Source organism: Corvus cornix, chromosome 14 (assembly GCF_000738735.6).
Source record: "Corvus cornix cornix isolate S_Up_H32 chromosome 14, ASM73873v5, whole genome shotgun sequence".
Classification (NCBI taxonomy): Eukaryota; Metazoa; Chordata; class Aves; order Passeriformes; family Corvidae; genus Corvus; species Corvus cornix.
Genome location: NC_046344.1, coordinates 15,207,946 through 15,224,611, shown reverse-complemented (window position 1 = coordinate 15,224,611; position 16,666 = coordinate 15,207,946). Strand labels below are relative to the sequence as shown.

The following is a 16,666-nucleotide window of genomic DNA, read 5'->3' as shown; positions in this document are numbered from 1 at the left end:
CACATGGCGCGCAGCTGTGACGCGTCCAGCAAAGGCCGCCAAGGTGATGGCGGGGCTGTGGCGGCTCCGCCGTGAGGGAGCCGGGAGTGTCCGGCTTGGGGAGAAACAGCTCAGGGGTGACTTAACTGTGGCCTCCTCCAGTGCCTGAAGGGAACTGACGGGAAAGATGGGGCAGGTCTATTTGCAACAGCATGGAGGGTCAGGACACAGGGAATGGCTTCCCACTGCCAGAGGGCAGGGCTGGATGGGATATTGGGAAGGAATTGTTCCCTGGGAGGGTGGGCAGGCCCTGGCACAGGGTGCCCAGAGCAGCTGTGGCTGCCCCTGGATCCCTGGCAGTGTCCAAGGCCAGGCTGGACATTGGGGCTTGGAGCAGCCTGGGATAGTGGAAGGTGTCCCTGCCATGGCAGGGGTGGAATGGGATGGTCTGTAATGACCCCTCCCGGACCAACCATTCCACGATCCCAATTATTCCATTATTCCCATATTCTGTGGTTCTGTGATTCCATGATTCCACGATTCCACGATTCCACTGTTTCCATGATACCATTATTTCACAGTTCCATGATTCCATGACTCTTATGATCCCAGTGATCCCATGATGCAATGATTCCATGTTTCCATGATCCCAGTGTTCCGTGATCCCAGTGTTTCCCTGCTCCCAGTGATTCCGTGGTCCCCGTGTCCCCCTGATCCCGATGTTCCCACCGTCTCCCTGCCCGGGCCAGGCCCAGCCCGGGCCCAGCAGATGGGGGCCGTGGCGCCCCCTGCCGGCCAGGGCAGCTCGGGGGGGAGCACCGGGCGCGTCCCCGGCGGTCACGGGTTCGAGCCCCCGCTCGGACGTTCCCTGGTTCGGGCCCCCGTCGGGCGCTCCCGCTCCGCCTTCTGGGCGGGTCCTCCTCCGGGGACTGCGCCAGGCGAGCCCGGGGACTCGCGGCCTGCCCGGCCGTGCGGTGCGGGGCCATGGCGGAGTCGCGGCCGGGGCTGGCGCTTCGCTTCCAGCGCCTGTTCCTGGCGGCGCGGCCGCTCCGCTCGCTGCCCTGGCCGGTACGGGGGGGGCCGGGCGGGGGGGAAGCGGCACCGCGGCGTTGTTTATTTATTTATCCTGTTTTAGGAACTCGAACAAAGCCTGCGGACTGCGCCGGACTCCGCGCTGCTCGCGGATATTCTGCACAAGGTGAGGGACAGCTCGGAGTCACCCCCGCGTGTCGCAAAAACCGCCGGGATTGCTCACAAATACAGGGATCGGTGACCCGGCGTCGCAGTGTTTCCTTGGCCCCTGCAGAGCTGCCGATTTCCTTCTCTGCCTGGTATTTGGGTGTTCTTCGATCAAAATTGAGACCCGCGTGCTAGAGCACTGAATGGCACACTCAGCCCAGCCGCCCCTGGATATTCGGGGATACAGGGAATGGTGGTGCCTAAACTTGTCCCTGGGGATGGGAGATCACAGATCAGGCAGCAAAGCAACAAGGAAAGAAGGGAGGAGCAAAAGAAGAGGGAGAGTAAATTGGATTATTTGCACTCCATTTTCCTCTTTATTCTTTTGAAAAGGGAGATTTTTGTTGCCACAAAAAGTAAGAAATTCGTGGCTCCAGATCTGTAAACTCACAAACCAGTCAGAAATCATCCAATTTCAATTTCTGGCTTAGCATCTCTTGTACAGACTAAATCCCAGTGCGTTTCATGGCACCCAGAGCCAATTAATGGTCGTTCTCTGGCCCTCAGTGCCTTTCCTGAACCTTCCCCTGGGTAATTGGTTTCCATGGCTGTTCTCATTTTAGACAATTCTTCACCCTCTGTGTGTGAAATATCCCCCTTCAGCCAAGTACAGGAGGTGCTTCCTGACCGAGCTCATCAAAAAGGTACCTCTTGCTTTTCAGCTTATTTTTCACTAATTTTTCTCTTTTTTTCCTTTGAAAATACCTCATGTAATAACCAACCACAGCATTCAGTGTAAATGCAATGTATTAAAATGGGGCTTAGAGTGCAACTGTTTTCTGATTCCTGACAATGTGATGCCCAGAGCTGCCCTGTTCTCCCCCCCACAGCACGAATCCACAGCAGCTGAACCCCTGGATGAACTCTATGATGCACTGGCAGATGTTCTAAAAGAAGGAGAATCTACTCACTGTTACAAAAACTACTTACTGGTAAACACTGACACTGTTCTAAACCGTATTTACTCACCCAAACTAAGCAATAATTGGCTTTAAAAACTAAGCAATAATTGGCTTTAAAAACACCCACCCTGAAGCCTGGAGTGCTTCCTGCCTTTTTTCAGGTGCTGCTGTTGATTGTAAACTCTAAACCCATGGTCTGTGCTGATCCACCTTTGCCTTCTCGTGTCCTGCAGCCCACGGGGGACTGTGTGAGCCTCTGTGAGAGCACAGCGCTGATCTCCGGGGGCACCACGGGGCTCGTCACGTGGGAAGCTGCTCTGCACCTGGGCCAGTGGGCACTGGAGAACCCCGGCGTGTTCAGGGACAGGTATGGCAGCAGCAGGGCTGGAGTCGTGAGGAAAGATGTGGTCATTCATGTAGGATCACTGAATGGTTTGGGTTGGAAGGGACATCATTCCACCCCTGCCATGGGCAGGGACACCTTCCACTGTCCCAGGCTGCTCCCAGCCCCAATGTCCAACCTGGCCTTGGACACTGCCAGGGATCCAGGGGCAGCCACAGCTGCTCTGGGCACCCTGTGCCAGGGCCTGCCCACCCTCCCAGGGAACAATTCCTTCCCAATATCCCATCCAGCCCTGCCCTCTGGCACTGGGAAGCCATTCCCTGTGTCCTGTCCCTCCAGCCCTTGTCCCCAGTCCCTCTCCAGCTCTCCTGGAGCCCCTTTAGGCCCTGCAAGGGGCTCTGAGGTGTCCCTGGAGCCTTCTCCTCTCCAGGTGAACACCCCCAGCTCTCCCAGCCTGGCTCCAGAGCAGAGGGGCTCCAGCCCTCTCATACTGTGAGCTACACAACTGTAATTTAATAACAGAAATATTTAATGACAGACTGTACACCCAAAATAACTGAAATTACACCCTTTTGCTGCTGAGCAATTGCTGCTCTTGTCTGTTCTGCAGCAGTCAAACTTTAAGCCAGGAGAGGACCTGTCAAGACATGGTTTAGAATGAAACCTTTGCACTGTGCAGTCTGACCTGCTCTGTGAGGGCACCTGTTCAGTTTTCAGTAATTTAACTAATGACCTTCACTCCACGCTGGGATTCACCAAGGATTATCTACACTAGATGATCAGTGTGCAGCTCTGATCACATCATCTCCACTTTATTTATAAGCAGTCAAGAGGAACAAGGACTTTTGAGGAAAGATAATTTAATAATAATTAAGCTTACAGGGGAAGGAACTGTGCTGCTCAGTGTGTTTCTCCCCACTGACTGAAAACTGGAGAGCCAGCTCAGGTGAAACAACTGTGCTGCAGATGGCTAAAGCCAGGGGGTAACATCTCTCATCCCTGTGGTGGGAATGCTTTGTGCCTTACAGAAATCAGCATTTCAGCTAATTAATTTTGTGCTGACAATTCCACCCTCAGTTATTCCCAACTCTCCAGTTGCTCGGGACAAAGGTTAGGTTGTGGATGGTTCACTCAAAAATTATTGTAATTATCTGGAACTGATTTTACCTTTAATTATATTTAGAATGTTTTGATTTCCAACTCAATGCAGAGTCCTGATAGTACTTTTTACTCCGTTACCCTTCAGGACAGTCCTGGAATTAGGGAGTGGGATTGGTTTCACTGGAATTGCCATCTGCAAGACTTGCCAGCCCAGGACCTTCATATTTAGTGACTGCCACCCCCGTGTTCTCAGACAGCTGGAAGAAAACATCCGGCTGAACGGCTTCATCCCGGAGCCTGCCGGGACCTGGAGCATCCAAACAGAGTCCCAAGGACAGGAGGTGGAAGGAGAGAACTGCCAAAACCCAAAAGTGATTGTTGCTGAGCTTGACTGGGGCTCAGTGACAGAAAAACAACTGCTGGGTCTCAGAGCTGATGTTGTCATTGCAGCAGGTACTGCACACTCTCAGGGGGAGCAGGGATGGGCAGGGCTCAGCAACCCTGGCAGCCTCTTGAGGAATAACAATAAAAAACCCCCAACTACCTACAGACCTTTTTTGTGTATAAATTTGGAGGGAGTTTTCCATTTCTAATAATGGAAAATGTAGTGACAGTAGAATGATAGCAGTGGTACCTGGTGAGACCAGAATGTCTCAGCTGTAGGTCTTACACCCTGATTTGGAGCTTTGCAAAGAAAAACCTGAGAATCCAAGTGGAAAAATGACTTTGTCATCCGAGGTATCACAGGATGCAGTGACTGGGAATTGTATAAAATGAGGTCACTGCAGGGTACCTAATGCCAATGACGCTGCTCAGAGCCCAGCCCAGCCCCAGCTGCACTCTGAAGGCAACAGCTGAGGGGGACTGACATCTCTCTGCTCTTTGCTGTTACTCATTACAGCAGGATGTGCCCTTGTCACGTTGCAGCACGAGTACCTGCAGTGGCACACACACCTGGACACCGCTGTGTAGTAAACAACCCCTCTGAGTGTCAGCATTCCCCCACCTTGGTGCTCCCTCAGACCTCTCACCACCGTTTCTGCTCTCCAGGGAATGCCTCCCGATGAGAACTGCTGCAAGTCCTTGGCATCAGCCTCTAAACCACTCATTGCTAACAGGGCAGGTTTGTTTTGCCAAGGGCAGTGGGAACAGGGAGCACCAACACTCAGTGGTTCTGCTGCCTCCCTTAGGATGGGCTTAAATAAAACATCTGCCAATCCACTTACAAAAAGGAGCACTGATTTTCAGTGATGAAGGCATAGCACATAAAACATCAATATTCTCCTGCACTGTGAAGGTTGTATTTCTGCTTTGCAGTTTTTATTCTGGTTTTTGCTCAATTCTCAATAAATATTGTATGTTTTTCTTTCGGTTTTTTGCAGATGTGGTGTATGATCCTGAGATGATTTTAGTCCTCATTGGGATGCTACAGAAACTCTCCACCTCCAGAGCAGACACAAAAGCTCCTGAGGTGTTCATTGCCTTCACAATCCGATATCCAGCCACGTATCAGCTCTTCCAGGCTGAGCTGGGTGGGTGCCTGTTCCATCCAGTGTTCAATAGTTTTGCCTTTTTGCCTCTTTGGCCATTACCTGTTCTGTGGTAGAGAGGAGCAGGAGCATTTGTTGGTGAGGAGCATTGTCCAAGAGCAGGATCTTATCCTAGAGCTGCATTTAAGAGCAGTAGCTTTTCCACGTGGATCTGAGCAGGAGCTTGGAATTCACCTTTAGGTAGATCCTGGCTATCACAGCTCACATCTGTGAGGGATGATTTGTAAATCTGGTGCCAATAGGAAAGTAAAAAAAGGTTTAAGCTTAAAGGAGGGAGCCATCTGTGCTGCACTGTCACAGTGATAACACCTGAGATGCAGCCTGAACCCTTTATCTTATCTTACCTGTTCTTTGAGGGTTAAAAGCCCCAGCTAGAGATTAAACAAAATAGGGATTTGGGGGTTTTTCTTCATATACACTTCTAAAGCCTCTTTTGCAGTCTCTTTGCTGCTCAGCTGGTGTTCAGCAACTGGATCTGATGATCCTTGTGGGTTCCTTCAACTCAGGGTATTCTGTGAAATTCTGGGTAATTCACAAAGTGACATTGAGTGTTCAGCAGAGGCATTAATGGGATTTTAAAAAAACACTCATAAGCATTTGCCTGTAGATCACAGCATGCTAAAGATCTCTTCTTACAGAACTGGTCATGCAACTTTTGCTCTTCATTTTATTAAGCATAAATATGATTCCCAGTGTTTCTCTTCACAGGTAAAGTTGGGATCAGGTGGCAGATGATTCCAGCCCACAGCAGCTGTAATTTTCTCTATGATGTGCAGCCAGATATAACTATTCTGCAGTTATTTATATAAGCTTGGCAAATAGAACTGGAATTTTGAGACCAACAGGAGCTGTGTCAGCCTTGTAACAAGATTATCCTGAATTCTGGAAACAAGAGATTCTGAGGATACAACTGTACACGTGGACATGTGGAGTTCTTCCTTCCTGTAATTCCCAGCGTGGATCCAAGCCTGCTGCTGCCCCTGGGAAGTGAGTGAACCCCAAGCAACAGAAACCAAAAAGCCCCAATCACACTTGGACTCTGTAGAAGACAACAGAATTCAAGTGGGGTTTTTTTCCCAGCTGTGTTGTGATTTTTAAGTGTTGGGGGCAACCTGCAGGATGAGGATCTCCCACAGACAAGGGAGCAAAACAGTGGTTCAGAATAATCGATGGGTTTTGATATTAAAACCAGCTCTAATTGTCTGCTCTGGTCTTTTATACTTGTCTGTACATATTTGCAGTTTGGGTTATCTTAAAAATCCCCAATAAACAGTGACCAATACCTGCAGTTGTGTCCAGGAGAACTCTGCTGTAAATCAGGTGCATCTTTACTCTGCAGTGGTGACAATTCAGAATTGATGTCCCTTTCTGTCACACAAGGATTGCCACTTCCACAGTGGCTGCTGGGAGTGAAAAAGGAATCACACTCCACAGCAGTGCTCCAGGTATCCTGCAAGGAGGAAGGACTGAGCTCAACACCTGCTCTGAAACTTTCCATCATCCATTAATCATTCTCCTCTTGGGCAGCATTGGTCCTGAAGCAGAAAAATCAAAGTGCTGCTCATGCTCCTCTTTTGACTTCATTTTCTCTATTAAAAGCTACTTAAAAGGAAATGAAAAAAACCTTCAACCTCCTCCTTCTGTAGCAATGGATGATACCTTATCTTCTTATTCAAGCTAAAGGAGACCACAACTGCTGGGATCATGCAAGAAGAACCCCAGCCCAGGTTTTTGGCTCCCTGTCCCCAAAAAGATGAACTCAAAGGTGTTATTTCTAGAGTAAACACAAACTGAAAGCCCACACAGGAGCTCCTTTATCTCCCCTTACACAAAATTCAAATCAAAGGTTCTGTACAGAGCTCATTTTGGATCTAAAAAGTTCTATTATAGGAAGATGAAACCTCTCTAAAGCTTTTAGCATTACTGTTTAATTAGAGAAGTGCCTGATTTACCTCCCTGAGCACAGGAATGGCCAAACCCCCAGAGAGGATTTTGACTGAAAACAGGAAAAAAAACCCACAAAAAATTTGGTAAATAAATCTTTGTGGATCATTCTTCCATCAATAAGCTGGAGGTTTTGCCAAATTCCTGCAGTAAAGCAACTTAGCTCTTTATTTTCACCCTTTCCCTTCTGACAAAAGCAGATATTCAATGGTTGCTCAGGCAGAGTTTAAAACTGCTGGTGCAGAACCCACTGTCCTCACCTCCCACCCTGAAGCAGGAGCTCTGAGGAGCACTAAACACAGTCCAAACCAAGCACATTTACTCCTTCAGTGACTGACATCTTTTTTATCACCAAAAAGGTGATGAAAAAAATCTTCTAAGCCTTAGGCTTGCATGTGGGTACTGAGCTTAATAAAAAGCTGAAGGCTGTACCCGAGCAAGCACTCACAAAGCAAAGTGCCTTTGGATTAAGTTATACATACTTTACTCATATATTTTGGGTTTATTTTTCCCTTTTCTGTTCATCTGTTCAAAAAGAGATCAATTTTATGTTCTTTCCCAAGGTAAATGGGCACATTCATTTCAGAGTACAAGGAGAACACTCACTGCAAGCTCTGCTTTCCTCTAAGTGCCCAGTAAAGCTGTCACACGCCAGTGCTGTGCTTCCACACTCCTGCATGCACTGTCAGAAGGAAAAACAACTTGGAAACAAAATGGTTCTGTCTCAATAAAACCACACAGGAGGATATTCAGTGCTTGGGCAATTAACTGGTAAATCACAGAATCATTTAGGTTGGAAAAGACCTCCAAGACCATCGAGTTGACCAGCTGAAATGAACCAACTCAAATGAAAAGCATCTGCCATATGCTGAAAAACCCATAACCCAAATCACCTACTACTGTGCTGACTGTACAGGAGGTAAAGCTGGTAAGAGTTTCTATCTGTATTCAAGGATCTTCACCAAAAAGGGACCTTCAAGCAGCACAGGTTCCCACACAACAAACAGCCTCAGCACCTTCAGCACCTCCTACTCACCCAGGAAGCTGAAATTATAAAGGAAGAGTGTGAGAACCCCATGCCAAGATGAAAGAGTTTAGAAACTGGAAGTGCAGACAATACAAAGCGTTTATTCACTGTCTCCCAAATCTCTGCAGCTGCAGGAATGTATTTGACAGCCTCCTTCCCCCCAGTCATTCCTTGTTCCCCAGCAAGGGAAGGACGATCTGGTCCCAGCTCTCGTCCCAGCGCAGCTGCCGCGACACTCGCAGGTTCTCTCGGAAGCTGTGAAGTTTCCCTTCCAGGTTAGGGAATTCCAAGAAAAGCATCTGTAATTTAAAAAGCAAAACCACAGAAAAATAACCATCATGTTCCATTTCAGGCTCATTCCAGCCTCCCCAGTGTTAACCCTCAACTACAACTGCAGTTCTGGGGTCTGGCCCCACAAAGAGAGACCAAGGACAGTATCTGAAATGCTTTTGCCAGCTTCAGATTCACATTGAAACAGAAGTGATGCAAACAATGCTCAGCAGGCCAAGCAGTACCTTGTGAGAATGCAAAACACACAGGTGCTGCTCAGATCTGAAAAGGCTGCTCACACAGTGGCACCTCTGGGGTTATTTCTGGGGGGAAAGAAATCAGTCAGAGCCATTTACCTTCAGTTGTTCCGCGAGTTCCTTCGAGTCCCTGAATATCAGACCGTTCTCATTGTGTTTCACCAGCTCGTGTAAACTGTGAAAAAAAGTCACAGAAGGAAAACTGAGGCAAAAGGCAGCGAGTTTTATTTAAAATGTTGCACAGTGACACCCAAAGAGACCAAACCAGGATATCTGTATCATTATGGTTCCAGATGTCACAAGCTCCACACCTGACAGAACGGAATTAAACAGGCAGTTTTAAACAGTTAAAGGCTTCTTCTCCTTTCTGTGTCAAATTAAATCTACAACTGTACCAAAGGGCCCTCATTCTGTCTTTGTGCCACTCATCTGGACATCCATTAAAAACCAGGGCAATCATCTACTTTAAAACTAACCCACAAGGAAAATCTGTCCATGAACCATCATGAAATCTTCACAGAGAATTTATCTCCTTTTATAAAGCTACTGTTTTCTCAAAGGACCATAAATTCCAAGAATGCCTGTGCATACACTCAGCCTTTCACTGAACAGATGTGTCTATGCAGAAGAAAGCCTTTTTAAAAATTAAATAAATGGAAACAGTGGAATACAGAGATTTTTTTAAGGCAAGTGGTCACATTAAATGCTCCCAATTTTGTAGAAACTAGTATTAATTTTTAAACTTAAAACAACCTTGATTTCTATCTTACTGAATTTTAAAAATGGTATAATACAGGAATCTCATTAAATTCCTGCAGTAGTTGCTGAACTTTGGCTTTGTAAGAATATTGCTCTAGGTGATTCCCTTGAGCTGTAACAGAATAAGCTCTTACCATTCAAAATGTATTGCACACACAGGTAAACAGCAGCCAAACATATCCACCACTTTCATGGGCAAATCCAAACCACTGGAGGATTGATGGAGACACACCCCCAGGTCTGCTGAGCCTGAAAAACAAACACAGCAGAGTCTGAACTCTCTGAAAGCAGCTCCTCTGTCCCCCTGCAAACCTTTATTTCTGTGCTGCTCTGGATGGTGCAAGTGAAACCTTCAACTATGCAGACTGACACAGTTTCAAGCCATCAGGGGAAAAAATAAAGCACAGGATGTTTTGTGACTCACATGAGTCATGTTTTAGAAAAGTGATAAGTGAGTGCATGTTAAATTAAAGGGATTTCGAAGTTTTATGTATCTTAAAACAGCCTTTCTGCCTCTTAATCTGCTAAAAATGGGTAAGTAAAGGAAAACCCCATCACAATCCAATCAGGATACACTGCATGGCTCACTATTGACCTCTCCCAGTTGAGGTCAGCTCAAAACAGAGGAATTACAGTGTGATTTTACAGACATTATGTTCATTACTTGAAAAGGACCAAATAAACAGTGTTTTACAGCCACAGAAATTGTCAGGCTCTAACTCTGCAGAAGGAAGATCACATTGAATATGTATTTTATTACTTTATTACTCCCACTTCATGCTGTTACAATGAAGATGCTGAGGGAATAACATTCCAATGACAAGTTAATTTAGAATTTCAGCTGCTTTTGGTTGCTCAGCCAACAACTTTTTCATTTCATTTACTGGAGTGACCCTGAAATTAAAGTAGAACATGCACAGACACCTGTATTTCAGCACAGTTGGAAGAAACAAAGAGTGCAAAGAACAGGCTGAAACAGCAACACAGCTACTTCTTGGGAAAACAGGGAAAAGCTAGCCAGAGGAATTTAGCAACTTTGCTGGAATGAATCAAATCCATGAATATCCTGTCACTAACCAGTAACATTCCTGACTATATTCTCCCAGCTTCTGTGCACAGTCTGCATCAGCCCCTTGCCACTGTGCCAAGTTGTTTCCCACACATCCTCTAGCCTATTCCATCACCCACTGTTTACCAAGCAGAAGAGGGTAATCCTCAGCTTCCAGCCATGGTGTACAGATCTGGATATGCTTAAAGTGCAGTTTTTGGATCAGTCCATTGTAGTAATCTTTCAGAGGTCCTTTGCCTGTTTAAAACAGAAGAAACTGTTTTATCAAGATGACTGAAAACATTGAGGTCTGTGAAATACAAGCTCCTGTTGGATCAGGTGCACAAACAGGATACAACACTTGTGGTATCCATAAAAAGACATGAAAAATCTAAGTTCCCTTGAAAGCAATGTGCACCTGGACTTCTCTTACTCAGTAATACAATGAGTTTTCCGTCAATGTAGAATTGTGGAGTTTTTAAGGTTGGCAAAGCCCTCTCAGATCAAGTCCAGCTGCTCCCCAGCACTGCCAAGGCCAGCACTGACCCATGCCCCAAGTGCCACATCCACATGGCTTTAAATTGCCCCAGGGATGGGGATTCCACCACTGCCCTGGGCAGCTGTGCCCGTGACCACCCTTTCCATGAAGGAATTCTCCCAATGTCCAATCTAAATCTCCCCTGGCACAGCTTGAGGCTGCTTCCTCTGACATTGCTTTTGCAGCATCATCTCAACATTGACTTTAAATTGTTTTTCATGCAGAGCTGGAGCAGACAGGGAGGCTTTTTAAAGATGTGCCATTAGTAGATGGTGCAATAATTCAGCTATTAATCACTGTTCTTATAACCAGACACAAAGGAGAGAGTCCCTCCTCCCTCCCCACCAGCAACAAAAGAGTCAGCACAGAACAAAAGTGACAATGAAACCTTCTGTTAGCACCGAAAGAATTGTAACACAAATATTCTTACCTGTTATCACACACACTAAAGCTGGAAGCTTGGCTCCCTCCTTGATAAACCTCTCATAATCTGGAGAAGGTAAAACACTGGTCAGAGCTGACAAACATGAGGGTGCTTGGTTTAAGAGTGCTGACAGTGCTTTAATTACTGAGCTTCCCACTACAAGCAATCTCCTTACAAGCATGTATCTGTAACACAGCAGTAAATTCAGCAATGTTAACAGTTACAGACTTCTACAGAAATAAATCAGGCTGTTTATGCACTATGCATAAAGCATTTCTGCAACTGCTCCCCAATCAGTTGCTTCAGTAGATCAATTTAGAATTGCAGCTGCAAAGTCTACAAGATAAGACAAAGTATTCCCTCCCTTCCTATTAGCAGATGCCTGTGGAGAGTAGGTCTAATAGCTCAGAAAATAAAACTGCAGTTTAGGAGCCACTTAGAGATTAAATTCTCCCTGACATCTCCTCTAATTGAATTCAGATGTTGCACTGCTGTATTTCAATTACTAATCTGAAATTACTGCTAACTAATCAAATACAACTGCATTTTCATCTGAATATAGAAGCACTGCTCTTTAGCAAAACCCTTCTTAAATGTCCAGAAGACCTCTCTGAAAAAGTGAGATCAATTCCTTCATACCTACCTTCTAAAGCTCTCAAAAGGACTGAGAAGTCTTCATCCTCTGAAAGAGAAGGCTTTATTAGTGACATTCATATTTCTATAATATTTAATTTTTGTCTTTAAATAACAATTGAGATTTTCCTCATCTTCACCTACACAATTTCAATACAGACCATGTACTCAAAAGTTAAGTATATAGTCTGTATTTAAAGATTACTATTTACTACAATGTACTATTAAAAATCCCCTAGTTTATTTTCAGAAATAAAAGTCCATAACCACGCACAGTGTTTATTCATTTCCCTTGATGGCAACATGACAGACAAACCAGCTACAAAAACTGCACATCTTTGAAGCCATCAAGTTAAAATTTTCTAGTTTCTAGGACTGAGAATTAAATATAAAAACTGCCCTGATTATTCAAAGATAAAGACAATCCTGGCCATGCTCACTAGAAATGGATTTGTTTCCACTCTCTGTTCCCTTCTTCATACAGAGGGAAAAAAATGTACATAATTATGTAATAAACATTATCAGAAACCATGGAATCACAAATTAGTTTGGGTTTGATGGGACCTTAAAGCTCATTTCATCCCAGCCCCCTCCATGGGCAGAGACACCTTTCACTAGAGCAGGGTGCTCAGTAAGGAGTAAATATTTGAGTTTCTTAATCTGTTTTACACTAGCATGCAAGATAGTATGTATAGAATGAAAGCTAAAAAAAACAAGTAGGAAACTTCTTTTAATCATTCTTAAAGCTGTGCTCTATAATTAAAATGTAACTTCTAAAAAATCATTTGTAGCGTTTGTATCATACACACCTTGTCTTCAAATCCTTCCAGGAAAACAAAGGAAAAACACAACTTCAAGTGTGAGAAAGTACCAACAGTCCTATTTTATATGAAAAATAAAACTGATTCCCAACCTGTCCAGCTGGTGCTGCTGATGAGAAGGGCTGGCCGGCCCCTGGTCTTCACCACATTCCCACTTTTCCCATCCCTCTCGGTGAAGGCCGATCCCTCGGCACTGGGATTGACAGCTCTGTACTATGGAAACACAACTTCCTGAGGATGAGCTACATCCACAGCCAGCAACAGCAGGGAACACTCTGCTTAACTGGCATGAATTCCCAGACACTTGGCTTCAGATTTGCTGCTCAACTTGTCTAGGAACAGTCATTACATTACAGAAATACCAGGACAGGGCAGGCCATTTTTCCCTCTTTCCTGCTGCTACAGGCACAATTCCACTTTCCAACCAAATGTTTTCCTTCACAAGTTGAGCAGAGTCAGCCTCCCTTTCCACAGTCTGTCTCACACTTAGCACAGCATGGAGGCCAACAGCACATTTATTCAATTGAACTCAGAACCTACACATTCTGAGCTGGGCATTTCCAAAAAACCCCCACCACGCGCTACAGATTTCACTTCATTTTCAAGCATTAATTTGGTGAAGTTAACTCCCTGGTACATCTCTTACAGGTGAGATCCTGCACACAGCCAGAGAGGAGTGTTTAACCCTTGGACCAAGATCCTGAAGGCTCTCCACAGGAATTAAGGAAGGGATGCTATTAAGGAAACATCCAACCACTGCAGTGTTGGGTCAGTGGGAAGCAGACAGCTGCAGAGCTCCACCCTAGATACCCATCACAGATTGCCTCGCTGCTTATGCCAACTTCTTTAAAAACAAAACACTTCTACTTCTTGTGTCACCACAGTTCAATCATTTCACTTTTTCTGGCCTGTCCTAGTGACAATTAAGGCAACTCAAAGCCCCCTGTGCCTGCTGGGGGTCAGAACTTGTGACCCTTTCCCCCACAAGTATTTCTGGTCACTTAAGTGCCACAACTCCATGTCCCTTGGTTTAGGACTGTAAGGGCAGCTGCTCTTGCACATACCGTGGTTTGAAAGGCTCATAGTCCTTGGCAAGTTTCATGTACAAATTGTGTTGGAGGTCTAGTGGTGTTTCCTTAAAATAAGATGCTGGTTTGTCATACAAAGTTACAGCCCTGCAAGGAAATAAATGTGTGGCTTAAATAAGATACAGATGTAACAACATGCACACGGTACAGTGGCAGGCTGCAGCAGTGTAATCAGAAAGAAATTAACTAAATCAATACAGCAAAGTAATTCATTTTTTGACTCTTACAACTTCCCTTACTCCTGAAGTTTGCTGGAACACAGCAAGGTGGACACGAGTAACAAAGAACACCTTTCTTGTGTGCATATTCTAGGGGTGAACTGCACCTGTAAAAACTGCAGACATCACTGTCCTGATTTTCAAACTTACTCCATAACTGGCCCTGAGCAACTCTGATCATGAAGCCCTCTGACTGGAAAAGACAAGCTGGCAGGCCAGACTAATTGTTCAAATCCCAGTGATATCTGTCCCATTCTGACTCCACGGGCAGCCTGCAGCAAACTTCCACGGCTCCTGGGTTGGCACCCCAGTCAATGGGGTGTTAGTTTAGAAGGATAATGAAGATTCCTGAATGCTCACACTCCACTGGCTCATCACAAAACTGAGCTGATGTGTTTCATCGGTGATGGATGGGCTCAGGAGAGCTGCTTTTGTCATTACTCTGAATCCTGAATCCTCAGGGATCTGTTCTTTCATTTACTCAGCACACACACACTGAATTGTCTGAGATCTGTGACTTACTTGATCTTGAAATTCACCCAGAGATCTTTTTTCATGGCATCAGTGACACACAGGTTATAGTCAGACAAGCGCCCAAAAAGCTTTTCATACCTGACAGAAATTAAATGTCAGTCAGAAACCACAGACAGGCAATTGCAGCAACTGTCCCCAGTGCCCATGCTTGATAAAAGCCAAACAACACCCAAAGAAACCCAACTGCCCCCAGAACTGAAATCTGATTGCCAATTTTTGATGAACTCCTACTCTCCAAAGCCTTTAAAGCCTTTAACTACACATAACCAATTATATTCAGCAAGGAGCTGTTCAAAGAAGAGCTGGAGTATAAAGCAGCATTATAGAATAACAAAAAAACCCAGCACATATAAAGAAATTGCAGTAACAAGATCAACATTTGCATATGCACATAAAAGCAACCTGCCTACTTCCTGCAACCCCCCTCCCACGTGTTCAACAAAAGCAGCTGCAGAAAAGAAACCAGTTTTACACAGCAAAGCCCAGAAATCCCTCCCTGTGCCAATTATATTCTCCCCACTGGTTTCCATTCTGCATTCCACCAAGGCATGTGCTTTATAAAGAGCACAAATGACTGTACAAACCATTTTGCAATCAGGACTAGCGGGTGGTTCCTCCCATGACTCAGGCTCATGATGGTGTATCCATAGTTGTGCCAATCAATGATGAGTTTGCTCCCCCAGAACAGTCCTGCCACCCAGGCAACAGCTATACTGGGTAAGCCTGGGGGATTCTGCTCAAAAACCAAAACAAAAATAGCATAAGACTGTAACCAAGTGACAAGCACAAAGCAGCTACCAGAAACAAAAAATCAAATTGAAATTGCAGCACTTTAAAGGAGCTTCATAAACAGAGACTTTGTATTCACCTATGAACACTGGCAGGTACTTCAAATTTAACCCTGGGATCAAGATCAAAACTCCCCTCCAATAAACACACCAACTTTACTAGTAAGATTTAATCTTTACTACTACCCATGCCAATGAAGTTTGAAAGCACAATTAACGGGAAGAGAAAACGTGACTTGTTAATAGACAAAGTTTAGAGCCAAAAAATACCTGGATACAGGTTTACACCACTGATGAGGCCAGTTCAGCTCTGAAATAATTAGAACAATGTCTGAAACAGCTTAAAATGCCCTGTAATGTAGCACTATTTATTTTTATTGAAATTAGTCCCAACATAAAACATACCTGAAGAAGAATATAGGATGGCTGTTCTATCCTCAGCAATGTGTACAGTAACTGCACTGACTGCACGAGAACCTTTAGGACGTACTGGAAAAGCTTTGGACCCACTGCAAAGTGACAGAAAAGCAGGTAAGAACATGTCATAGGTTAGCAAGCATAGTCCCGGAAGGGACGTCCTTGCTAAGGGGTGCTTACAGTTTCCTCTGGGAACTGATAGAACCTATCAGCTGGCCAGTTTGAATATGGACAATTCTCTAAGCCACTTAAAGTTGTGATCACCTCTGTGATCCACATTTAAGAATAGGCAAACTCCCCCCTCCAAGCTCTCTCTCGTTTCCGGCGCTGGCACAGGTGGCTGCAGGCCCCGAGTGGGGGCCAGTGGGCCCGGCCAGGCCCTGCTCGGGCCAGGCCGGGCCGGGCCACGGCCATCCTGAAGCCATGGACCTGTTCCAGCCATGGAAACCCCCCCACTGCCTTGCCGTGGGCAGCCGGAGCGGCTCGGCTCTCCCCCCTCTCCACTGCGATAAGAAAATTCAACATTCCAGCTGCAAAGCTGCAAGGCCGAGGTGAGATTAACCCTTTTATTGCTGTGAAGAGCTGAAAACCTGAGGGAAGAGAGAGAGGAGATGCTTAAAGCTGAAATTCTGTTGTGAAGCTATGATATATCAGAGTATCCTGTTGTAATTTCATGAAGATATGGGGGGTGGAGTGTTCAACTCGTGAGCAAAAGCACCTGCGCTGAGATAGGCAGATGCTGACGCAGCTGTAATTTCATGAGAAGTTTGGACAGGGAGAGATGAA

General features: G+C 45.5%; 2 protein-coding genes across 6 annotated transcripts in view; one reads left to right on the top strand and one right to left on the bottom strand.

Moving 5' to 3' along the window:
* Window positions 1–34: 34 nt before the first annotated feature.
* EEF2KMT (eukaryotic elongation factor 2 lysine methyltransferase) lies at window positions 35–6,402 on the top strand. 3 transcript variants are annotated; one of them, XM_039560078.1, is made up of 8 exons: window positions 35–175; window positions 1,115–1,177; window positions 1,782–1,862; window positions 2,049–2,150; window positions 2,282–2,487; window positions 3,710–4,017; window positions 4,947–5,096; window positions 5,823–6,402. In XM_039560078.1, exons 1-8 carry the CDS (start codon window positions 167–169, stop codon window positions 5,921–5,923), a joined length of 1,020 nt encoding a protein of 339 aa, XP_039416012.1. In that variant the 5' UTR covers window positions 35–166; the 3' UTR covers window positions 5,924–6,402. The 3 variants fall into 3 exon arrangements, with proteins under 3 accessions (XP_039416012.1, XP_039416010.1, XP_039416011.1); XM_039560076.1 differs by lacking the exon at window positions 35–175 and adding an exon at window positions 885–1,047; XM_039560077.1 differs by lacking the exon at window positions 35–175 and adding an exon at window positions 895–1,047 and having other exon boundaries at window positions 2,354–2,487; window positions 5,823–6,396.
* ALG1 (ALG1 chitobiosyldiphosphodolichol beta-mannosyltransferase) overlaps window positions 4,937–16,666 on the bottom strand; it is a 14,687-nt gene continuing 2,957 nt past the window's right edge. Inside the window, exons 3-15 of one of the 3 annotated variants that reach the window (XM_039560073.1) lie at window positions 15,869–15,972; window positions 15,260–15,408; window positions 14,664–14,753; window positions 13,900–14,010; window positions 12,928–13,043; window positions 12,025–12,063; window positions 11,388–11,447; window positions 10,567–10,677; window positions 9,506–9,620; window positions 8,712–8,787; window positions 7,665–8,384; window positions 5,459–6,564; window positions 4,937–5,343 (exon numbers count right to left, since the gene is read on the bottom strand). In XM_039560073.1, coding sequence (XP_039416007.1) covers window positions 8,250–8,384; window positions 8,712–8,787; window positions 9,506–9,620; window positions 10,567–10,677; window positions 11,388–11,447; window positions 12,025–12,063; window positions 12,928–13,043; window positions 13,900–14,010; window positions 14,664–14,753; window positions 15,260–15,408; window positions 15,869–15,972 — 1,106 coding nt within the window. In that variant the 3' untranslated portion in view covers window positions 4,937–5,343; window positions 5,459–6,564; window positions 7,665–8,249. Of the gene's footprint in view, window positions 6,565–7,664; window positions 8,385–8,711; window positions 8,788–9,505; window positions 9,621–10,566; window positions 10,678–11,387; window positions 11,448–12,024; window positions 12,064–12,927; window positions 13,044–13,899; window positions 14,011–14,663; window positions 14,754–15,259; window positions 15,409–15,868; window positions 15,973–16,666 lie in introns of all 3 variants that reach the window. The other 2 variants (XM_039560074.1, XM_039560072.1) reach the window with 2 other exon arrangements.